Source organism: Globicephala melas, chromosome 11, assembly GCF_963455315.2.
Source record: "Globicephala melas chromosome 11, mGloMel1.2, whole genome shotgun sequence".
In the NCBI taxonomy this organism is placed as follows: Eukaryota; Metazoa; Chordata; class Mammalia; order Artiodactyla; family Delphinidae; genus Globicephala; species Globicephala melas.
The window spans coordinates 54122654-54148302 of record NC_083324.2 but is presented as its reverse complement, the minus strand read 5'-3'; the positions used below and the strand labels follow the sequence as shown (position 1 = coordinate 54148302).

Sequence of the window (25649 nt, the reverse complement as noted above, 5' to 3'; positions counted from 1 at the left end):
TAAAGAGATATTTTTTAAAAAGCATCACTACAAATCCAATATAAATACTAGAAGAATTTAAATAAACTGAATGCTAATTAAAAATGTTCAACTTCTCTAAGGGACAGCAGGAATTCTGCTATTAATACATATTAGCTGAAATGTATATCAATATCTACTTATAAGATACGATGTTAGAAACATTTTTAGTGAATCATAAAACTGAAGTTGTGTTAAGTTTTAAATAAAAATCAGTATATAGTGTTTTACATTAATTTTGCTAAGCAAAATACTTGTCGTCTGTTCATTTGCTTAAGATAGCAAATCCTATAAACCATTAGATTATTTTATCAGTTTATGCATCCGATGTTTTATGTTTAGTGCAGAGTTTGGGAGACTAGAAATACTCCACTAAGCAAGCAAATTGTAATTACTTCTTCATAATTACCATGCAACTTTATTGCCATGCATTGTTATAATTATATTTTAAATATTCCCCATTTACATGAGAGACCAAAATGTCTTCTAGCACATTACAAACTGTGGCTTATAACTGCATCTCACTTCCACAAAGCCCTTTTCTTCATTTAGCCTCTATTTCAACTACTGTTAAAAGAGACTAAACAAAATCAATTGGCATCATAATACTGCAATAAGGAAATTGTAGACAATATAACATTTCTGTGCTACTGAAATCGTCTCATTATTCAGAGGATTCATGTTTAACATCTAAGGTATATTCCTCCTTCCTTAAGGATTCAGTCATAATTACATCAGTGCTTCTCAAACTTCAATGCATACAGGAATCACCTTGGGATCTGCTGCAAATACAGATTTTAATTCAGTATATCTGGGAAAGGGCCCTCGACTCTGCATTTCTAACAGGCTCCCATGTGCTGATACCACTGCTGCTGGTCCTTGGGCCACACTGAATAGCAACACTGGCAAGTATTATGTATATCTATGTGCAAAATGCTGTTAACAATTTTCACACACACACACACAAACTTCACCCAGAACTCTGCTATAATCACTTTCCACCTTCAAGCCTGGAAATTACTTATTATTGTTAGAAGACTTAACAGAAACTGTTACCAAAATCAACTTCCGCTGTTCACCACTCAGAAGCCAATACTCAAGAGACAAGTGTTGGTTGAAAAGAATAGATTGGTTTATTCAGGAGACCAGTAACCTGGGGAGAAGGTGGACTTGTGTCCAAGAACCAACTCCCAAGTTTCTGCTCAACCATGAAAGTTTTTAAAGGAAGAATCATTTGGGGAGGGGGTCAGAGTCTTTGTTATCTTCCGCTGTGTATAGACCTTCTTCTGATTGGTTGGTGGTGAGGTAGCAGGGTGGTATCCAGGAATTTTGTGCTTGGCCTGAAGTTATCATCCTGGGGCCTTAGTCCTGCAGAAGAACTCAGAGCTATATTGTTCCATACATTCCTTAAGCAGGAACCAAGACCCTGCCCCAGGGCGGCTGCACTAGTGGTTCTTGCCTGCTCCTCCTTTGTTTCTGCATTCTCTCCTCTCCCTGATTAGCAACTCTTTGAATCTACCCTTTGGAACTCAGGGAAGGTCAGGGAGGCTGAATGAAGCCTATTTCCTACAAAGAAGAAATGGGGGACACGGAAAGGATTTGTACCCAGGAGGGCCCCACAGGGTCCTTCTTGGTTTCAAAACATCATTGAACCTGTGAAAAAAATCTGCCAAGTAAGCATTAGGGAATTTCACTCTGAAGTGACATGGGGTAGTAAGAGACAGCTTCCAGAAGAATGTGACATTTGAGCTACATTCTGAAGGTTGATTAGTAGTTTGCCAGATGGAGGGTATGGGTCCAGGGGGCGGGGTAGGAGGGAGATGCAAAAGGAGATTTCAGGCAGGAGGAAAGGCATTTAGAGGTGAGGGAACTGTAAACCACTGGGGGAGAGGAGGAGACTGATGAAAGGTAAGATTAAGGGCACAAATTCTTATCTTCTAATTGAGGAGTTGAGACTTTACCCTGCAGGTGTTTAGAAATTACATGAGGACTAGAAGATTATATAAATCTAACTAATTTACTAATGTTTTCTCTTCCACTCTGAATAAAATAGTCCCTTGGGAAACTGACAATCAGAATGACACGCCTGCAGTTCAAGGGCAATATTACGGATATTCCATCTTATTCTAATGACACTTTTGAACATTTGTTTCTGGGGTTTTATTTTTTTAATTCATTTAGCGAAACATTGTGGCCCTATCTTCTTTACCATCATAATCATCTTCAAATTAAGAAAGTAACAGGAGATGTTTCAACTTAGCGATGCCAATAAATACAAATAGGTCATTGTCAACATCCATAGCCTGACAGTTTATGAAGATCCTTGAATATCAGGGTGGCTAATATTTGAAGCCTCTAAGACACTGTAAAACACAATTTGCAAAGATATCTCAGTTGAAAGCTAAGAAAGTCTCACCCCATGACTTTTTAAATGTCCCCTAGTGTTAAAAATAATTTTTTGAAAGTTCTCTTTTCAATAATGGCAAACTTCAAGATAGGCTTAAAATCCAGAATCTCCTAGTCTATCTATATTTGATCCTTGGCAAGCTAGACTATTGTTATCTGGTAATATTTGTTTCAGGGATGCTTCTGCACAATTTTTTATGCTAGTGGGTAAAAGAAATCTTACCCACTAAGAACGAATCTTAATCGTTCATTCAGTCTTTTCTTTTCCTGCCAGTACTGTTCCCCAATTCTACAGCTTCCAAGGTTTCACCAAAAAAAGACTTTTAAATGTATATATACACACATAAACATATGTATAGTAGGAGAGGAAAAATAATTTTCTCTCTACTCTTCTAGGTCTTGACTGAGACACCCCCTGTAATAAATGACAGATTAACAAGAGAAAAACAAACAGGCGTTTAATAACATGTATACTTCCTATACACATGGCAGGCACTCAGAAAAACTGAGCCCCTCAGTCAGCAGTCATTCATGGCAAAAGACAAGGATACAGGGAAGGGTGAAGAATTAGGACCACATGTGGGAGATCATGAATTGGGCAGCATCCCAGCCAGCAGAGAGAATGGAGCTACCAGGAGCTGTATAAAATAAAAGACTTTTATAGGCAGAAAAGAGTGGGACAAGAAAGGCATACTAGCAAAAAGTGGATTGGTTGTGACAAGGTCCCTTTCCTTTAGGGGATGCAGGGGTCTGTCAGGCAGGTTACCGCTCTAGTGCTGACCAAGGGATTCCTGATGGACTGGTTTCAGATTCCATTTCTCAGAGAGGCTGAAACTATAAGTCTCTGTTTGGTGACAAGGGGCTTAGCATAAGTGACTTCATTTAGGGCTTGTTGTCTTGTTTTTAACACCAACATAATCGGAAGGGGTTGATTCTTGTCTCTTTACTTCTAAGGCAAGTTCACATTCTGCTTCAACTGATTATTTTTTCAACAATATTTGTTATATTCTTTTATGGTCTGCCAGTACTTTTTTGAAGCCCAGTTAGTTAGAACAGCCGCCAACAGAGTTGAAACTAAAAGAGGGCCAAATGTCTCTCCAGAAGCAAGAGGACTTCAAAAGATATGCATTACAAAGCACTACTGTGACTCACATAATCACTTATTTTTAAAGGGGATTTGCTAATGTAAAATTGGTTTCTTATCTTCCCAGCCCCTAGTGAGCCTTTACTGTGCAAATTCGCTGATGGAGGACAAAAGAAGCGACAGAATCAAAGTAAATACACCCAGAATGGAAGGCCTTGGCCCAGGGAAGGAGAGGTGAGTCCTGACTGACCTGTGCTCAGAAATGTGGCCACAGACATCCCTCAGGAGGGTGGCAAGACAGACACATGGGGCTGTGAGAGAACCAGGTCCTGTAGAAAACCAGATGGCAAATGAGCAGGCCTATATTGATTTAATCAGAATAAAATTAGTTCAGGAGGAGTATAGGACTTCCAAATTGACCTCAGTTCTGCACTACAGTAAGTCTTCTGTCTTTAACCAAACTTGAACCCTATAATACTCGCTGAGAGACTTAGCCACAAAGAATTGATCCATAACTGTGTCATAGTTATAAAATGAGGGTATGATTACTTAAGAAAATATTTTCAGTGAAAACAATAGTGAGAGTTAAATGTTTGTGTTTGAAAAAAACAAACAAAAATTTAGATTTATTTCATTCTACTGTTGAGATGTTCCACTTGCACATATATGTGTAGTTACGAAATGCCCATGTGCTCATAAACATGTTGATATGTGTCTTATATATGTATATATCAATATAAAATATGACATTTTCTGTTGGTCAAGGAGAAAGAAAAGCAGATACACACAAGGTTTTGCTTTTCCCAACAAGGAGAAAAGCATTTAACAGTTAATTATCCCTTTACTCTCCTAACACAAAACAGTAGAAAAGCAAGCTTATGGCTCCAGTGCCACTTGTGAATGGATTCCTGTTGGTTATTTTTGTTGTGAGAAGACAAGGAAAAGGTGTCTGGGCTTCCAAGAGGTCTTTTTATTCTTTGTGAAATAGAATGGAGTTGTTTGAATGCCTTGAATAAATGCCATTTTGTACCAAGACCATCATTTCAACAGAAGAGCTTTATTTAGTATTTCTATTCAAAGCATCTACTTCATCCATTTATCATTTAAGAGGCATCCTACTTGATGCAGCATTTTATACTTTCAACACTGAGATTACAGTTGTAAGGAAAGAAAAGAGGGTGGGATTTTTTACTCAGCAAAACCTTTAGCCATTTTTCAGTTTCTAAGACTGTAGTCTGTTTTGAGTATTTCCATGCAGATCTCAAAACCCCTTGTAAAGTGGATAGCTATGTTTAAGTACTGTATAATCTATAACTCATTACCTTAAGGAAAAAGAGAATCACCACTGAACACTTGAAGCTAATTTAAAAAAAAAACCAAGAGTTTCAATTTTAGAAAAGTAGTCAGAACAGAAGAGGGCAGGGTGTGACCGTGTGTTTTTAGTGGGCAGTTTGTGATCAGCAGGTAGCCCACTGCCCCCAGAAGAAAGGTGATTTGTGATAGCACTCATTTGCACAGTGGTCCCATGCCAGTCATCCATGGTCTAGAAAGACTCATTTGATCTTTCAAAATTTACTTGAGTCAAATGCCTGCTGATTAGAGATTCCTGGATCACAGACCATAACCCCAAGCCTCAATATTTAACTAGGTAACTTAGCAATGATGACTGAAATTTCAGTTCCTATATTATTACATTCCCTGAATAGATACCAATTGCAGCAAGACACCTCACTTGAGTCTACATTTCTTAGAAACCAAACCAATAAACATAAAAGAAATGTAAACTTAGAGCGGCCACCCTGCTACTGTATACAGAATCCAGGGCTCTGGGTTTAGAGCATGATAAAGACCACGTGTACTATTGCCATGGAAGCATTGTGGAGTCAAATTTAGGACCCAGGCACCTTGTAATTTAAATGTAGGTTTTAAAGTATATTCTTAATCTTTGTTTTCAAAAGTTGCTTTTTAAGAGCTATAGGTTTTCTTGTTGAATATGAAAATCAAGGGACCATCATAAATTTATCTGTGACCAATAAAAACATATTCCAAGTATGCAGATACATTTCAGAGGAAAGAAATCAGGAAAATAAATGGCATGAACTGAAAATACACTTATCAGATATCTTGGTTTTGAGATGAGCATGTTAATTTTTACTCTGTGATTATGTGATTATGGTCTTAGAAGTAGACGCACCAAGAATATTGGAAAACTTTGCCCATTATTACATATATTTTTTCTTCTATTTCCCCTTGCATAGTACTTGCTAGACTAAATAAAAGTATGTATATTAGTATGGTGTATAAGGTATGACATCATACAAATTAATCCTGTGTAAGCAATATTTAATCATCTCTTATAAACCAGTCAGTTCCAGTTACTGTATTTCATTGTTTCTAAGACACACATTTTTGTTGCTGTTGTTTTTCCACATTTTGACACTGCTGAAATTGACTCTCCTCTTATAATCAATGGCAAGACAGTTTGTATTTTCTCCTGTTAAGTCACCTGGGGGTACTATCTACATTCTCTGCTTTAGGTCTTTGACCGCATAGATCTTATCAATTGAAACTCTAACCAAAGCAAGGACTGTGAGTCAGATTCTTAAAGAGAACTTTTTGCTTCCTTCCCTCACCCAGATTGAGACATGCATCTTCCCTTGAAGTCCATTTCTGGTGGGTGGTTTGGTGTTTTATTTACCTTGTAGCCCTTTGGCATTCCAGCTTTATAAGGAGATCATTTGGGCTATTTGTTTTTGCTTATTTGTTTTGTTATATAAAATAATGGTAAACCTTTCAATCATCATTGCCTTAGATAAAATAAAAAATGATAATTTAGATTCTGCTGCTTCACAACCTGAGATCATAGCCCAGAATGAGGCTAATGTTTACTTGTCCTCTCTCTTGAGTCAGGTGAAAATTGATAGTGTGAAAAAGATTTCTGAGACAATGCTTCAGATACAAAACCAGTGGCTTGCAAGCAACTTTGAAGTACCTTAAACATGAAAATTGATAGGCTAATTAAAATTTTAATTTATTATGTAAAGCTGTTTTATTCTGGGTGGCATTTTGATAACAGTTCTTCTAGCATAGTTTGGTGAAATGCTATTACTGAACACGTTATACACATAAATTAGTGTAAATTAGCCAGGTTTTGAAATATAAGTATATGTTGGCAGACGTATTTTTGCATAAGTGAAGAATACTGGAATATTTTTAAGTTATTAACTAATCTCTCAAGTGACACCAAAAGCTATGAGCAGAAGGGCCAGGGATTGGGGCTGTGAGCCCTCTCTTTCCAAGGACTCTATAACAGTCTTACCATTTTGTTTCTTAATGCAGCCTTCCTCAAATTCTTTGGTCTTTGTTTTCCTTTATACTCTTAAAAATTATTAGTTATTAGTTCATTAAAAAAAAAACCCATCACCTGTTAACAAAAATAGAACTCTTTTATGGAAAGTACTATATTTTTCAAAGCAAAGACTTTTTTTTTGAAGAAAGGCACTGTTTTACATTTTTGCCCATCACTTTAATGTCTGGCTGAGTAGAAGATGACTAGACTTGCATTCAGGCAGACCTCGTTTTACTGCACTTCCCTTTTCTGCACTTGACAGATGTTGTGTCTTTTACAAATTGACGTTTGTGGCAACCCTGCATTGAGCAAGTCTATTGGTGCCATTTTTCTAGCAGCATTTCCGTACTTCCTGTCTTTGTGTCACATTTTCATAATTCTCGCACTATTTCAAAATTTTTCATTATTATTGTATTTGTTATAGTGATCTGTGATCAGTGATCTTTGATGTGATTATTGTGATTGTTTTGGGGCATCATGAACTGTGTCCATATAGGATGATGTGTGTGTTCTGACTGCTCCACTCTCTGGCCATTCCCCCATCTCTCTCCCTCTTCTTGGGCCTCCCTGTTTTCTGAGGCAATGCTGAAATTAGGCTAATTAATGGTCTCTAAGTGTTCAAGTGAAAGGAAGAGTCCCACATCCCTCACTTTAAATCAAAAGCTAGAAATAATTAAGCTTAGTGAGGAAGGTATATCGAAAGCCCAGAAAGGCTGAAAGTTGGCCAAGTAGTCACTACAAAGGAAAAGTTCTGGAAGGAAATTAAAAGCACTACTCCAGTGAACACATGAATGATAAAAAAGCAGAATAGCCTTATTGCTGATACAGAGACAGTTTTAGTTGTCTGGATAGAAGACCAAACCAGCCACAACATTCCCTCAGGCCAAAGCCTGATCCATAGCCAGGCCCTAACTCTCTTCAATTCTAGCAACGATGAAAGAGGTGAGAAAGCTGCAGAAGAAGAGTCTGAAGCTAGCAGAGGTTTAAGGAGGTTTAAGGAAAGACTCCATCTCAGTAACATCAAAGTGCAAAGTGAAGCAGCAAGTGCTGATGTAGAAGCTGCAGCAAGTTCTCCAGAAGGTCTAGATAAGATAATAAAAGTGGCTACACTAAATAACAGATTTTCAGTGTAGATGAAACAACGTTCTTCGGGAAGAATATGCTATCTAGGACTTTCCCAGCTGGAGGAGAGAAGTCAGTGCCCAGCTTCAAAGTTTCAGAGGACACGCTGACTTTTGTTAGGGGCTAATGCAGCTGGTGACATGAAGTTGAAGCCAAAGTATCCAAGACTGGATACTACAGACATGATGGAAACATATAGACAGACTCCCTACCCCCTTGGAACCTAAAGTGGCAAAGTAGGAGATTAAAAGTAGAACTGAATACAATTTAGGTTGTAGAAATAAAATCACTGACTGTAACTGGCTTCGTACCTACACAACAGTTAAAGAAAGCCAAAGCCAAAATAACAGCAAAAATAACAAAAACAGCAGCCGCACGAATATCAGCTCACATTTGTCATGTTACTAACCATTAACTGTTCATTTGATTGATTGGTTGTTTGTTTTTCAGGGTAGGTAGCTGATTTGTCTACATTTAAACCCCACCCCACCCCCAATTCTCCTGGAAGTTGGAAAGCTCTGCTTTGTCACCCATCCCGTAGAGGCATCCATGCTCACGGGTGCCGAGTGGCTCTGAGAGAATAAAGTTAAGAGAAGTAACTTGAGCTTTGAGTTGTTATTTAATAAATCTTGAGTCCTCTAATGTGCCCAACTGAGAATAATAATTCTTTCTGAACTTTAAGGAATCATGTGTGTCAACGTCTGTGATATGCTCAAAATTGTTTGCTTTTGATTGTAAGTTACCAGGCACTCTACTCGAGTGGCTAACGGGGTCAAACACTGGAGTTTAAGTCACAAATCCACAGCTTTCAAGCTGAATGACAAACTTTGACCCACGTTTTGTTAATGTTTTTATAAGATCATACCCACAACCGTTATTTGCATTCCAAGCATTATTTGGCACTGAACATTACGTGATTTTCAAATTTCTAGCCAATTTTCCCTTGAAGGTCATGTAATCAAAAAAGCCAAGAGCTGGCAAGGAGAGGGGGACTTGGATGGAGAAGATGAAAGAAAAAGAAAAAAAAGTAAAAGAAAAACATGAACTCTTGTAGATATCAAGGAAAAGATTGAGCTACTGATGAATTACATGGTTGGTGTTTTTAAAGGGAAAGAAGATGAATTATTAACCTACCTATTCTGGCAAATAATGACGTTTACAAAAGTGCTTATACAACCTCCGTGGCTATGAAAAGTACTCCTCATGGTCAAGTACTTTCCAGTATCTTTCAAAACTATTATCTTTGACAGAAGAAGCATTCTGATGCCACAACTGGTGACCTTCTGGATTTAACAAAGAATTAGCAAACGAATTTTCTTACATATTCTACGGACTTCATAGTACTGAATGTAAATAATCTTTAAGCTTCTGCATCCTAATCTATTTCAAGGGTGAGGTTACCAAATTCTTCTGTGTAAGGAATTTTTAGAATCCTTATAAATAGTGCTATTAATTTATAAAATTTCCTTTTGTTTAATGAAAGACTCAGACTCACAAAATAATCAGTTTGAAAAAAGGTACAGTTGATCTTTGTTATTCGTGGGAACCAGATTTGTAAATTTATCCCACTTGCTAAAATTTATTTGGTACCCAGGATCAATACTCGCGGTGTTTTTATGGTCATTTGAAGTTGTGCATAGCAGCAAAAAGTTTGAGTCACCAAACACATACCCCCCAGATGAGGTTGAGCACGTGATGCTTTGCCTTCTTGTTTCAGTTCTTATACTATCAACTAATGTCCTTTCTTTGGTTTATTTAGGGTTACAGGTATTGTTTGTTCGTGCTTTTCACTGTTTAAAATGGCCCTCAAGTGTAGTGCTGAAGTGTTGTCTAGTGTTTCTATGTGAAAGAAATCTATAATGTGCCTTATGGAAAAAATATGGAAAAGGAAAGATAAGCTTTGTTCAGGCATGACTTAGAGCACTGTTGGTTTTGAGTTCAATGTTAATGAATCAACAGTATATATTAAATATGGTGTCTTTAGAGAAAAATAGGTATAAAACAAGGTTATCTATTGATGAGTTGGTGAAAATGTTGTGACCAGGCAGGAACCTAACTATATATTTCCTCTAGAAGCAGTGACTCAGTATTCCCTAATTCAGTGTTCATGGTGACTTAATAGAATAGAATTACTTCAAATAACAAGATTCAATTCTATCTTATTTTATGATCACTGCCATTGAATGGGATCCAGTCTCTTGGTTAATTTTACGTCTCTCCCACTGATGTAAAAAATAATGTGCATGGGTATCAAAAGTAACTGTTACCAGTGTATGAGCCAACTATCTTAATTTGAAGAGTTGTGTTACAGTCTATTGTCAGCCTTTATGGATTTAAAGACATTAGTTCTTACTCTACTCAACCAATATGTGTAAAACTCTCTAAGGAATTTGGAAAAAGCCCTGATCCTGTTTTCATTAATTTAATGAGTCCATGAGTGACCAGTAGACTCGGAATTATTTCATAAAATCCTTAAACATTTGACACAATGTAAAGATTCATGTATCTTCCTTAGCAAGAAAAAGTCATTAGCCTAATACATTGAATTATTTCCACTACATTTATATCATTCTTATTTAAACACCTCTTTGCATCTGAGAAGAAGCCATTTTGGCTCTGTAGGAACCAAACTGGGTCACATTGATATGGACATTATTGATGCTGAAGGGCATGTAGATGTCTGTGGAAGTAATGGCAAACATGCTCCATAAAATCTGGAGAGAAGAGGCTATCACTCCAGTCACAGTTCATAGGGAACCCTAGCAACAGAATATTTTGAGTTTCTTGAAAGCATTTGGCTGTCAGTAGTTGTTACCAATGTTATTGTAAACCACATGCTTTGAGACATTCTTAGCAGTGAGGAAAACAAGGCACAACTCAAACACGTGGCCCTCTGGCCTGCAGTTGGATCTTTTCTGACTAGTGCATCCTGCTTCCAAACTATTTGATCAGTCACCAGTCAGTGTCCTTCGTATTAAGTATGAGAAGAACCTGACAGCAGGCCCAGGAATTCATCATTTCTGTTAGCTTGGGAACCATATTGACTACAATTTTATTTTACAATACTGAACATTAGAAAATTTGTTTCAGAGATACAGAATTGACGTCCTGCCCCAATGAGCCATTAGAAGTAATACTTTGGGGCTTCCCTGGTGGCGCAGTCGTTGGGAGTCCGCCTGCCGATGCAGGGGACGCGGGTTCGTGCCCCGGTCCGGGAAGATCCCACATGCCGCGGAGCCTGTGTGTCCGGAGCCTGTGCTCCGCAGTGGGAGAGGCCACAACAGTGAGAGGCCCAAGTACCGCAAAAAAAAAAAAAAAAAAAAAGAAGAAGTAATACTTTGAGGAGAAACTGAAGCACAGTTTCCTATGAAATAGTATAGCTATCTGAAAATTAATTATTAGTTATAATTATCTGAAAATCTTAGTAATAGTTGCATGTAGATTGAGGTTATCTTCAACCATATTCCATGGAAGTAGAAACATCATCTATATAGTTTGCTACTGTTTCCATTGGATATATCATAGTGCTTGGCAGTTAGTTGTCCAATTATTTTCTTTAATGAGACCTTGGGAAAAAAGTTAAGATGTATCTAGCAACATGGCCAGGTTCTGAAAATAGTCCTCTTAACTTTGAACTGAAGGAGAATCTTTACATATGTGATCTTGAAAAGAGCAATTGGCTGTTATGATACACGACAGCACTTGCAGTTAAGTGTGTTACCTAGCCCACCAGATGAAGTGTTTTCATTTCATGTGCTTTGCCTGCAATTTCGAAAGCAGACTCAAGGTGAATGACCCTTCTAATCTCAAAAGAAATCTTCCCATTGGCAAAAGAACTTGAATTCTTAGTAACTCAGCATGAATGCTTCCTTAGTTAAGTGTTCTTTTTTTTTTTTGCGGTATGCGGGCCTCTCTCACTGTTGCGGCCTCTCCCGCTGCGGAGCACAGGTTCCGGATGCGCAGGCTCAGCGGCCATGGCTCACGGGCCCAGCCGCTCCGCGGCATGTGGGATCTTCCCAGACCGGGACACGAACCCGTGTCCCCAGCATCGGCAGGTGGACTCTCAACCACTGGGCCACCAGGGAAGCCCAAGTGTTCTTATTTTAAAGCTGCTGGGTCTAATATTTACTAACCTATGATCACTAAAGGTAAATCTTGTAAATTCCTGTAATAGTGTAAGTTTGGATAAAATGTGATTGATGACAAGCTCTAGTCCTCTGTCTCCTCTCCATTCCCAAGGAGGAGAATGGGAAAACTTACTTATATTCTTGGGGAGGGGATAGTGTTGGGAGAATTAGGAGGGGCTGAAGGCTGGGAAGATTACATCAAGCAATTACAAGGAGAAAGGCTGATGGTTGATCTCCACGTCTCCTGTATGCCCTTGACCCAGTCTCCATGGATCAGGGCAGCTAAGTGGGGCATCAAGAACCTGGGGGATTTCTGGAGTTGTTGGCACTGTCTTGGCAACCCACCTGTCACAAAATGCAGAGTCATCCCCATCAATATTTAAGCTGCAGCTTGTGACCTCAAGGTAACATCAAACTATAGCTGGGACCTGGCAGAATACAGATCAATTAGCTAGATACCTGGGACTTTCAGCTGTCTAGCTGCACAGGCTCGCCCTGGATGCAACCTCAGCATCTGATATTTTTTACCCTATTTACCCATGTTATGGTGGAGATTAATAGTATATACACTACATCATTGGCTCTAAGACACCATCAATTAAAGATAAAGTATTATATTGAATACCACTAAAAAAGCAGAGAAACTTGCCAAACTCTCAAATGCCATCAAGTATACTGTGAGCCCCAATTTCATGGATATTAAAAAGTGAAACAAAACTATGTCTTGGATTGCTGTATGCCTGAAACTAACACAACATGGTTAATCAGCTATACTCCAATATAAAATAAAAATTAAAAAGCAAAAAACAAAACTATGTCTTGGAATCTACAAAGATCAGTCATTTAGACAGAGATAAAAACAGAAGTACCTACATTAAATATGGCAATGCTCTCTTATCTCTTTTATGATTATCAATCAAGGCTTCATTTAACTTTGGTTTTAATGACGAACTCAGACTAGCACTTTTTTTCCCCCAAGACTTTGAGACCTTTAGCTACATGGTATAATGCTACGATACCTTTTCTTCTGCTTCCTTCTTTTTTTTTTAAAATTTTATTTATTTATTTATTTTTATTTTTGGCTGCATTGGGTCTTTGTTGCTGTGCATGGGCTCTCTCTACTTGCAGAGAGCAGGGGCTACTCTTGGCTGTGGTGCCCGGACTTCTCATTGCGGTGGCTTCTGTTGTGGAGCACAGGCTCTAGGCACACAGGCTTCAGTGGTTGTGGCTTGCAGGCTCTAGAGCACAGGCTCAGTAGTTGTGGCTCACGGGCTTAGCTGCTCCGCAGCATGTGGGATCTTCCCGGACCAGGGTTTGAACCTGTGTCCCTTGCATTGGCAGGCGGATCTTTAACCACTGCGCCACCCGGGAAGCCCTGTTTCCTTTTTAACAATGCTTTTTTGTGTGTGCCGCCATAGACTTTCTCAGCCTTCCAATCTTAATTCTGTCTGCATCTTTTTATCTTGACCTTCTCTATTGTAAGATAGGGGAGAGCATCTCTGTCTGACAAGAATGCTGTAGCGAAAGCCAAAAAAGCAGAAATATCGAGATGACAAGAGTTCATAAACAGTAGCATAACTCTCCTTGATGTTCTTTTCCCAAACACAAGGAGGCAAATTATCTCTATTCTCTGCCTGTTGTTACTATTTCTTTTTAAAGTGATAAGTCCCCTGCATTTCATTTGCTTAATTCCTGACAAACTCCTCGAGATTTCAAGACGACTTTTAACGATCTCCTCTTCTCTGCACTTGGGGTCAGATGCCTGGGTAAGGAGGGGCCTCGAGTTCCTCCTGGCCTCCCCCTCATGATATGGTTCATGTGCATGGGCTGCCCTGTTACATCGGGAAGGTCTCCCAATGACCCCAACAATCATTTTGCTTCCCCCCATCTCTACTAATCAATCAAGGGCTGAGACATTGTCTTTAGACGTTTGAGTGAGTTCACTTGAAATTGTTTTGAGGAAATTTTGCTAATAAGGAAAATCTAAAACACTCCAATTCCATTTTCAAATACAAATTTGGGAATTCCCTGACAGTCCAGCGGTTGGGGCTCCACATTTCCACTGCATAAAATTTCCATTCCCCACAGTGGAAATATATTCATTTACTAATTCATTGAACAAACATTTACTGAGTCTGTTACATTCCAAGCACTGCTTCTGGAAGAAGATATACCAAGATGGAAACATTCAGGAGCCTGGTTAAGAGAGGCATACGCATGGCAAAGTGTGGTCGTGTTAGCTCCCATCCTGCATCATGGGGACAGAGCTAAGAAAGAGGTTAATGCTTTACGGAGAGAGAAATGGCTTTTAGAGGCTATGACATTTAGCCTGAGGCTGGGAGAAGAGCATTGCAGTATTCCCTCAGACAATGATACAGAACATTTCCAGCCAAAACCTATAGCTGCAAAGGCCCAGAGGTTAACACTATAGGGCAGGGTGAGTGTATGTCTGAGTTTGGTGAAGGGAAGGGTCTGGAATTGCACAGGAAAGTTGTGGAGGTCAGGAGGTACATACACATTTGATCACGAAGGGCTCTGTAAGCCATGTTTTATCTCAAAGGTGATAAGGTGCCACCAATGTGTTCAGATCTGCCTATCATAAGAACACATTTCACAGCATGATGGTATGGTTGGTGGATGGAAAGGAAGGTGCAAGCAAAGGCTGGAGAGGATATTTTTACCAAAGGATAGTAGTAAACACCCAAACAAGAAATGATAACCTAAAAAAAGATACTGATGATACATGAACTTACTAATTTAACTTGGCAATAAGTGTCTGGAACTCAGTATGGATACTTGAGTTTGAGACCAAGATTTGGGCATCACTTGGACGTAAACAATAGTTGGGATCATAAAGTGAATGTCATCGTTGTGTAGAAGGAGAGAGAAGGAGGGAAACTCTGTCCTGAGCACTGGCACCTCAAAGGCAGATCGAGCAAGAAAAAGCCCTCTGAGAGGAAGAAGGGGAAAAAAAATCCCTGGTCAAATGATGCAAACTAATCAAATAAGATTTGGAATAACAGTGATTTGGGGGTTCAGAAATTATGAAAGTCAGGGAGTGCACTGTAAGCCAGTTCACAGGTTGGTTGGCATCTTTTGGGACAGTTAGCTAGGATTTCTGTCTTATCTTAGGACCATGCAATATTGGCTCCCTTTTGTAGGCTTTGGACATTTCCTTGTCTCCTGTCTCATTTGTCCCTCATCCTCTCTTTAGAGGAGGGACTGGCTGCACAAAGCCCAAGGAGCATCCCTCCAGCAGGTGAGAGCAGAGACCTGCCTTACATGGCTGACTGCCTCTCGCAGGAGACAAAGACCACTCAGTGGTCACTTATCCATGCCAGAGCCATTCCCGGTAAAACCCTACCACTTGCCTCTTCTGAAGGCCAGGAGTTCAGGCTCTCATATCCTCTTCAGCAAGCACACTCTCTTAACAGGAAAGAGGTTAAAAGCCCTTTCTTTGGCCAAAAGCTTGACAGGGTATTGATCATTTTGTGGTTTTTCTGGTGATCTTTATTGATTCCTCTGAATGTCTTGGATATCCACACTTCGGGGATCAAATATGAAACTTTCAATTTCTCAGCCAGTTTGGCCTTTGGATTTATACATTGTTACTAGCTTCCACCACTAGAAACCCTGAATCATTAACCCTGGATTTTCGGTCTTCATTCTTGACCCCCTGCTCAGTCTCTCCCTGACCCTTCTGGCTGTAACAGTCCCTATCCTTCCCAGCTTTCTGTATTCTACTGACCCAGCAAATCCAAATGTCTCCTGACATTTTCAAGCTTACTTCTGAATCAGACCTCTGATCCATATGACTTTTACAAATGGTATACCTTTTTCTACCCTCCTGAATTTATAATTTTAAAACAAATAATAGAAGATATAGTATGTTTCTTCGGTTTTTCCTCCATTGTAAAATATTTCTCATCATATACAACTTAAAAGAGCCAGAAAAAACTATGAAAGTAAAGAAAGCCATTTATAGTTAATACTTATCCCAATATTGAACATTGTTGACAGTAATTTTTCCTTAGTAGTCGAAGATTTTTTTAATTTTTAAAATTTTTATTTGTTCACACATATTGTACACGTAATTTTGTATCATGATTTCTTCACTAAAAGGCATGTTTTCGAAAGAGAAAGGCTGGTAAATAAATATAAACAAAGTTAAATGAGGTTTCATGACAATAGCAGTACCTAAACATTTATAACGCATTATACTTTTAAGCCATTTTCACATATCATTTTTTAAGTCATCTTATTTCAGTTATTAAATTTTTAACCATAACCAGCTAACAGTTATAAAGATTGTTTAATTAGTTGCAAGAATTAAACTCTTTAAAAATAATATCCAGAAAACCAAGTTATCCTTTTCTTCGTTGGCTTCCTGAACTCATCTTGTGCTAATTCAGTACGCAATATTTACTAAAATATACAGTATTTACTACCTATTTATTAAAGTGTTGCCTGAAATCTGATCTTAGAAGATTGGAAAGTTTTATAATTATTCATTTGTAACTCATCCAATCATGATGTATTGTGTGTCAGGGCAGAATTTAGAAAAAGGAGAAACATTAGGCTACAACATCAGTGTTTCAGTTTTCCAGGAATTACAGTGTGTATTTGTCCATGTAATCAAATGTTTTGATTCCCATTCACATTACACTGTAAAAACAGTTTCAAAAATGATAGAAACCATTCTATCAGCTATCTTTTCAGTGGCTTTGTTAGAGTCAATGATACTCTGCTCCTCAGATAAGACCAAGCATTCCAGTCTAGAAGGTCTTCTTGAAGTGGTAATGCCTTCTCTAGCGAGTACATTTTAAGCAGTATTTCCATAATTATTACTTCTTCATTTAAAGTTATGGATATCAAATATCTAGCCCCTAAGTCAAAATGATGTGTCTCAATGAATCCCCTATGTTTATTGGAAATAATTTTGGGTCCCTATGTTGACTGAAAAAAAAATGCGCAACCTAAAAGTTGAGAATTATGTTTTATTTGTTGGACAAAATTGAGAACTTAAGCCTGGGACACAGCATCCAGATCACTCTGAGAGACTGCTTCCAAAGAGGTAAGGGAGGAACCAGGAGATACAGGAGTTTTTGCAACAAAAGATCTCAAGTTAAGGATGCATCTTTCTATATATGGGAAGATGCAAAAGTCAGGGCTCATTGAAATCATTGCTTTGATATGCACCTCAGCTATCTGGGGCCAGTATCCCGTGCTTTCTCATCCTGAGTCTCTTCAGGATGCACTGTGGGGTGGGCAGTGGCTGCAGTGTCTGATGATTTGACGGTGGGCATCCTGTTTCTATCCTGAGTTCCCTCAGGGCTCACCAGAGTGGCTGTAGTGTGATGGCTTGATGGCTGCAAATCTTTGTTTACTGATATGGCAGGCAACATTTTTTCATTGACACCTAATTACTCCAATAAACCATATTTTAAAGTTTTTATTTAGCTCTTATAGATTCTATCTGAAAGGACTAGAAATACCCCATTATGGCTGAAATAGTAAGCCAAAACTCAGCTGCTGCTGGAAAATGACAAAAATGTCCCCTCTTTGTTTTAAATAAATCATAAATGCCTTTAATCCACAAATAATGTGAACTTAAAAAGTGGAAAATATTTGTGAATTTAATAAACCCCTTTCAAAAGAGAGTGACGGGATTAAACATCACTTCTCTATTTATATGGTGTGACATTTTCGTTTTGTTCCAAGTTACTTTACTTTTTGTGTGACTCTGGAGTTTGTAAACATGCCATAAAATTTGTTAATTACATAATGACAATTTCATGGTTCTAGCTAAGTATAAAGGTGGCTAGACAGAGCAGCAAAATCGATTTTCTTTTTTACCTTGTGGAAAGAAACAAAAGGAAATGGAATGCAAAAATCTGCATTAAGACCATATTAGAATTATAACTCAACAATCTGTTACACATGAAATGAAAACCAGGTGCATCCCAGTGTTAGTTATTGTGCTGTGATATTCAGCCAGCGGTTTAAGTTCAAACACCCCTTTGTTTAACCCATGCCTTGCTTTGTAAACCACAGTGTTCCAAATGCAGATCTGTGGTTGTCTTCTCTTGCCAAAGGTCCTCAGAGGCACGACTGGCCCCAGGCCAAATCATGAAGTAGATGAAACTTGGCTTCATCCTCTCCTTAGTTTCTCTCCACCCACCTGTCCCCAAGTGCCTACCCTACTCACCCATCACTCTGGTTCTTCCCGCTGTTTTCCAGGGGGCTCATGCTATTTCTTGTTGCCAAAGCCCTCTTTGACTATATCATTTTCCTGCTTGAAAAATGATCAGTGGCTCCCCAAGAGGAACCAAGCAATCAAGACCTTCCTCCTTTCCTTCCAAATCTTATTGTCAACTGCTCCCTCCAATGTTCTACTGCAAGTGGATCGTCCGCTTGTCCTTTTTATTCACACGCCTTTTCCATGCTATTATTCCTTCTGCCTAAGCTGGCCTCCGCCTCTCATCTCCATCTATGGAAATCTCTCACCTGTACCTCCTCCAAGTACCTTCCCTGACCACCCTGGCCTCTCCCCTACACCTCATGCATACCCTCACGGGGCACTTGCCACGTGTTGCTTTGGGTTATAATGTTTATGTATGTGTCTTGTCTCCAGGCACTGTGGTGGGCGTTTCACAAAAGTAATATCTTTTAAATTTCACAACAATCATCTGAGGTAGGTATTACTATACCACTTGACAATTAAGGAAAATGAGGCTCAAATAGATTAAATAACTTGCCTGAGGTCACAGTGCTAGAGAACAACAGAGCTAAGACTTGGACCCAGGTCCAAAACATATATTCTTTCCACTAAACCATATTATCATCTATTTAGTTCTTGTCCATCTTCTGAAAGATGAGTGGAGGTTTAAGATGGAGGAAGAGGCCAACTTAGGCTTTCTGAATATCAAATACTATTCAAGAAAGAGAGAGAATTTTTGTGATAATTACCGTATTCCTAGCTAGACCTGATTGGTTAACTATAATCCATGAGGAATTCAAGTCAAACGTGAAAGAAAAAAAATCTTTACCTGATTTGCCAGAACAAATACACATGGCATAAAGAGAGAATATTGAAGACCTATAATTCAAGAAAGACATTGGTCTCTGAGCACTGTTGGAAAATACGTTCAAGGAAAACAGTTAAATGTGGCTTCCTAAAGTCCCCTGGGATTTAAACAATTTGGGAGTGAACAGGGGTCTGAAGATACAGTGATCATTTAAATCTCTTATTAAATAACAATATCTTTATTGAGTACAAAACCTGTTTTTTTCATCCTGCCTTTGGTGTGACATCTTGGATAAGTTAGAGGAAAGAAGCTTAGGGTTTCTAAGAGGGAAATCTCATCCCAGATGGACAGTTTTTCCAGCTGCCCTCTCCAGGACCCAGAACCATGGAGTCCCGCCTGGACAGGTCCCTCCTGGGGAGTCTTTGGCCTCAGACCAGCCTCCCGTTTGTCACATGGCAGAGACCCCATCTAGGGAAGAATTTAGACTTAGAATCTATGTGCTTTGACATCACTGCCTTTGCTTCTCCCATGGGGGGGAAAGTAATCTGTCTTCATTTCCACTCTTCTATTCTCATTTTCCAGACCCCAGCTTGTCACATTATCATATCGTATTTCTTCAACATGAGTGATGGGCAGTTATCATTAAGCCTGTGTTCTCAATGCATCTCCATCTCAGCTTTGTTTGCAAACTTCGTTTCAATTACGTGTGCTCCCTGTATGCCAGTTTCATTTATAGATGGCTCTACAGTTTTGTTCCTCATACCAATCTTAATAATAATTTTTAAATTACTGTTTAGGGAAAACAATGCATGTAAGCTTGAATGTAGCAGGCCGTCCTGGACTTCAGGCCCTATCTTAGAAAGCCTGAGAATTTTCATTTCAGTTATGTGTTAAAACTGAGGAATTAAATGAGCTTATCAGGAAAACCACCTTCAATTACACTGGAAAAAAACTCAAACATGAAAGATCTTTTTTATTTTCTCTAAAGTTTTTATGGTTTTTCTTATCCTCTACAAAAGTCAATTTATTTTTTCTTACTAAAGCTAATTTATTTTTTATTATTTTGAAATAATTATATATTCACAGGAAATTGCAAAAGACATGTACAGGGAGGTCCTATTTACCCTGCACCCCGTCTCTCCCAGTGGTTACATCTTACATAATAATAGTGCATTATCGAGCCAGGAGATTGACATTGGACTAATTTATTTTTAAGTTTCCAAAAAGAAAAAAATCCGACCGAAAGACAACCTAGTCATCTTTGTTTCATTCTATTTCTGTTTCTGCTCACAAGCAATAACCAGGCTGACAGTTCTGGAAAACAAAGGGTGGTAGACCCATGCGGCCACAGAGAAATGATCTTCGGGGCTCATTCAAAATCCTAGTCAATGTCATGGCTGGTCTGGGTTGGAATCTGGTTCTGCCTCCACACATGTGACCTTAACCAAGTCAGTTGATCCCTCCAAGTTTCCGTGTCTGCATCTATCAAATGGAGGAAATATTTCTCCTGCCTACTTCATAGGGTCCTTGTGAGGATGAAATATGATGATGTGTATACAAGGAGGTAGGGTGTCAGTCAGCGATCATCAAGTTGATATTCTCTTCTGCAACAACTGTCAGTTACAGAAATGTAGTTTTTCAGTGGTGGTTTTATTCTTAGAAAAATAACTAAACCACCTCCTTATTAGCCACAAGGCCTAGAATTTCCATCACATGTAAATGACCTTCTCTTTCTACACTCTTAGTGAGACAGGTACCAGCAAGTATTGGACAGCACTCTGTGAATCATTGCCTAGACACCCCTGAGGCATGCAATATTTTAAAATAAATGTTTCTTAACATTTTCTTCTAAAAGGTCGAATGTGTTTTAAGTAGCTTTTATTTTTACTCTGACCCCAGCATCTATCCTTTCCTTTTTTTCATGCCATGGGATATACAATAGGTATTCTTGAAAATACTGAGAAATTATAAGGATACCAGATTAGACAGTGCATGGCTTATGAATTAGAAATGAAAATCATCCAAACTGCATTGTTCTTTGGTTTGTCTGGATATATAATATAAACTCCCGAACTCACTGGTGGATTCTTGTGTTCAGATAGTAAAAATGCTAGTCTTGGTAGTAAGGGAGGAGAAATATATAGGATAAAGTAAACTTAAATCGTAGAAAGTAAAGGTAAAAGCATTGTGCGTATTGAATGCTTTGGACACCACCATAAAAATGTTAAGATCCATTTTCTCCCCTCTTCCCCCCATATACAGGCCGGCATGGCTCTGACCTATGACCCCACAGCTGCCATACAGAATGGGTAAGTAGACTACATTTTCTCTATTTTAATTGCTAAGGTATCTTTGAACTCTGAAATCAGTACTGAAGAAAAATATTCAAATCTTTCTTTTTGTTTTAAACCTTTCTCATCATTGTATTTTTTTCTTCCTGTGAGTGACTCTTATTTCATGGCACCCCCCATGTCACCCATTCTTACAATGCTTCTGCCCACATTCTGTCTCTCCCTTTCTCATCTGAGAAAGAGTAAGGAGTAGGATTTGAACGGGGGTGTATGTAGATAGACTGGTCTGGGAGAAGTGTCCGTGTATCGCTATGGTAAGAGTGTCGCTCCTACTAATAACTCTAGAGTTTAGACTTCAGTAGTTTTAGCATGTGCCCAGGTTCATTTTGACATTAACAGTGCTTCCACTCTTGCCTTCTGGCTATCAGGGGAAGGGTAACGGACAGAGTCAAGTTAGTAGCTTGGTGATTGCATTTTCATTCTTCATCGTAATAAGCACCTGGAAACTTGCAGCCTCTTACTTAGAACAAGTCACATAGCCTAAAATTCTCCTCTGAAAAATCAGACTTAAGCTACACGATCTGGCCGCTCTAAAATTCTGTCATTCTGAATATTCTTTGGTTGAAACTTTCTTCTTACTTTGCAATTTCTTTTCTTTAGTTTGGCCATCCTGCAATGGACCAACAAACCAAAGAATAAGTATTATTTTTATTTTCACACCCTTTTATCTTAGATTTCTCCATGGCTTTCAGTTTTCTGTCTTTCAGTCTCATTAAAGAATCAATCAGAATGAAGGTCTCATTTAAGATCAACTTAGAGGATAGAAGGAATTAAACTCCATTTTTCTATTTAGTCAGCTGCATCTAATGAACACCTGTGGGATGTAGAAAATGTTTAGCTCCCTCTTATTTTTATAGTTATTCATTCAGGGGGTCATTTATTTACTCATTCAGTAAACATCCAATGAGTCTGCCAAGCACAGTACTATGCTCTATAGGTTAAAAAAAACAATGTATGAGACAAGGGCTTTGCCCTCAAGAAACTCATGGTCTATCCTTCCATGAAAGAGTCAGCATGGTTGGTAGTCAGCATGGTTGGTAGACTCTTACTAGGGTAAGAGTCTAGTCCTTTGTCCTTTGTTCATTAAAACTTCTCTAGGAGTGAAACTTAAGAATATCTTTTCATTTATCCAATAAGCCTTCTCTTATTTCCAACAAGGCACTTTAAACTTGGTGGTCAGAAGAACAAAAGACAAGATGTAAAGACATGAAATAAAGTCCTCTAGAATCGTACTGTATAGTTGGGAAAATAAAATAGTTAACTCAAAAGGCATAGAATAAGGCATTATATGCTCAGCGACAGTGACAGAAAACAGGTATTATAATGTAAGGGAATGACATTTGTTGAACACATACTAAGTACCAAGTATTTTACATTTGTAATTTAATGGCACATGGTGTCAAGGATTGGAGATGCCCCAGTAGCCTAGGCCCGGACTGGAGAGAGTGAATGCTCTGCTTTAGTCAGTCATCTTTCCAGTGCACAATTTAAAATCTGAATTTGTTTTCCCAAAGACCTAACTTTCCAGGTTTTCATCCTGATCCATTACAAACGTACAGAGAAAAAAATTGAGATTTCAGCCTGCAATCTGAGCAGCCCAAAGTGAACTTTGGGTGGTGCCGTATTAGAGGCAGTGAGGACTGCCTAGTACACAGGGCGCATGTCTCCCTTTCCAGGTCACCATCTATACCGTATAGAGGTCGACTGCAAGTACATACATCTGCCTTCTGTGACATCTTTGTCTGAACCTTATAGTAACAGTATAACATTCTATTCTTTGAACTATTTCAACAGTTGCAAAAGTGGTTCATCCTCTCCACTGTCCACTTAGACATTTACAACAGTGAATATTTCCCTCAGGAAAGAAATTGTAGTTAAGATGCTGAGAATACCATCTTCTTTATTTTATCTCCTGTCATCTGATAAAGAACTTTGTGTCATCCAGCAGTCCCTGTCTTCAATACTGTCTTGTCTACTGAATATTCCTTTCAGCCTGTAAAATACTCGAGTCTCTCCCACCTATAAAGAAGGTAGAAGCAAAACAATCCTTTTCTGCCCATGAGATCACTTCTACTGACCACACTCTTTTAGCTTTCTTTTCACTGGTAAACAACCCCAGTTTTCTATACACACTGTCTTCCCATATTGTCTCTAATTAAGCCCATTAAAGTGTGAATTCTGGTCTCAGACTTGACTGGAATTTTCCCTATTGGTGTCTCCAAATTTGAGAAGAAAATTTGTCCAAATTTTTTTGTCCAAATTCATCTCCAAATTTGTCAGTTGTAACTGACACATTCTTAGTCCTTATACTGTTTGAGATCTTGCATCATTTGACTTTCTGTTGTTGTTGTTGTTATTGTTACCATTTACAGCTTCATGAAAATTTCTTATTTCTTAGATTTCACCACTCCATCCTTTGCTGATCCTCCTTGCTTTCCCCTTGCACTGCTCACTTGGTGTCTGCGGATTCCTCCTCTTCTGCCCACTTTTACTAATCTTTCTCAGGGTTTAGTCTTTTCTCACTCTGTGTTCTCTCCAGTTGATCTCATCCACTCCTCCTGCTTTTAGGAACTGAAGATTCCCAAGTCCATACTTCAAGTTCATAACTAGATGCAAAAAAAAATCACCTGTGTGTCTAACTGCATTAGGTGCTGCTCCTGGATATCTTTGTCCCAAAGTGAGGTCATTATCTTCAATCAATCTTTCAGCATACAAACCAAATCAAATGAAAAACAAGATCAAATTACTTGTTCCTTTATAAAAAATACACTCTAAAGCCATTTAAGCCATAAATTCCAGTTCTCTGGGTATTCTCTCCTAAAACATTCTTTATAATAAAATTGGTCCTTAAAACTTACTCTATCTGTCTTTGAACTGTATCTTCAACCCAGCTCTGCCTCCCTGCCACTGGTTGAGTTTATTCAATCACCAGTCCCTACCTGTACTACGCTTTTACTTGCTTCTAATATAACTGACCTCCAAACCATTTTCACATTGCTTTTTGAATAATTTTTTAAAGCAAAAAACAATCAGTAATCATCCACCTGCCTGGTTTAATATATTATGTGGACTTTACTAACTGCAGAACAGAAATCAAACTTCCAAGAATGGCGCAAAAAGAACTCTGTGATTTGGTTCCTGCAACTGAACTGGACCTTCTTTGATTCTCAGAGAATCCCAAGCTACTTTAACCCGTGTGTCTTGTTGCTCATGGAATTCTCTCTGCCCGGAGAGAATGGTGATATTCTTCCTTCCTTCCTAATTCCTTCCTTCCTCCCTTCTTTCCTCCCTCCCTCCCTCCGTCCCTTTCTTCCTTCCTTCCTTCTTTCTTTCTTTCACTGCTCTCATTTAAAGAACACCATTAGGGATTTCCCTGGTGGCACAGTGGTTAAGAATCAAGCCCTGGTCTGGGAAGATCCCACATGCTGTGGAGCAACTAAGCCCACGTGCCACAACTACTGAGCCTGTGCTCTAGAGTCCACGAGGCACAACTACTGAGCCCGCATGCCACAACTACTGAAGCCCATGCACCTAGAGCCCATGCTCTGCAACAAGGGAAGCCACCGCAATGAGAAGCCTGCGCACCGCAACGAAGAGTAGCCCCCACTCAACGCAACTAGAGAAAGCCCACGCGCAGCAATGAACACCCAATGTAGCCAAATAAAATAATAAATACATAAAATAAAGAACACCATTAAATCATACCAGGCAGAGCTAATTACACAATTAATCATAAGAGACACAGTTTAAGCAGTGGTTAGGAGTTCAGACTCCAAAACCAGCCTGCCCAGGAGCACATCCAAATTCTGTCATTTACCAGACATGGGCAAGTTGTTTGTGCTTTAGTTTCCTCCTCTGTGGAGATGATAGTAACAGTACCTTTTCATAAGACTTTGTAAGGATCAAAGGACCCCTGCATGGCACAATGTGATCTTCATTGTCAATATTGACACTATTGTTACACTACGTTTCATGTGACCATGATACACTGACAGTCTTTTTATCATGTAGCTGTTGACATCATATTTATTTCCTTGATGGACTATTAACTCTGAAGTCAGGTTCCATGTCTTATTCATCTTTATAGACTGTTTAACTTAGTACTATGAATGCCAAATCAGATACAGAAAATGTGACTGATGACGTCTGCTTGGCTCCAGCAAG

At 38.8% G+C, this 25649-nt stretch overlaps 1 protein-coding gene across 3 annotated transcripts in view; it reads left to right on the top strand.

The window, feature by feature from the left end:
- Positions 1-25649, top strand: part of RBMS3 (RNA binding motif single stranded interacting protein 3) — a 690034-nt gene that overhangs the window by 573095 nt on the left and 91290 nt on the right. For all 3 annotated transcript variants that reach the window (XM_060308006.2, XM_070046679.1, XM_030830022.3), the window contains exons 7-8: positions 3636-3742; positions 21397-21443. In XM_060308006.2, the coding sequence (XP_060163989.1) occupies positions 3636-3742; positions 21397-21443 (154 nt within the window). The remainder of the gene's footprint in view (positions 1-3635; positions 3743-21396; positions 21444-25649) is intronic.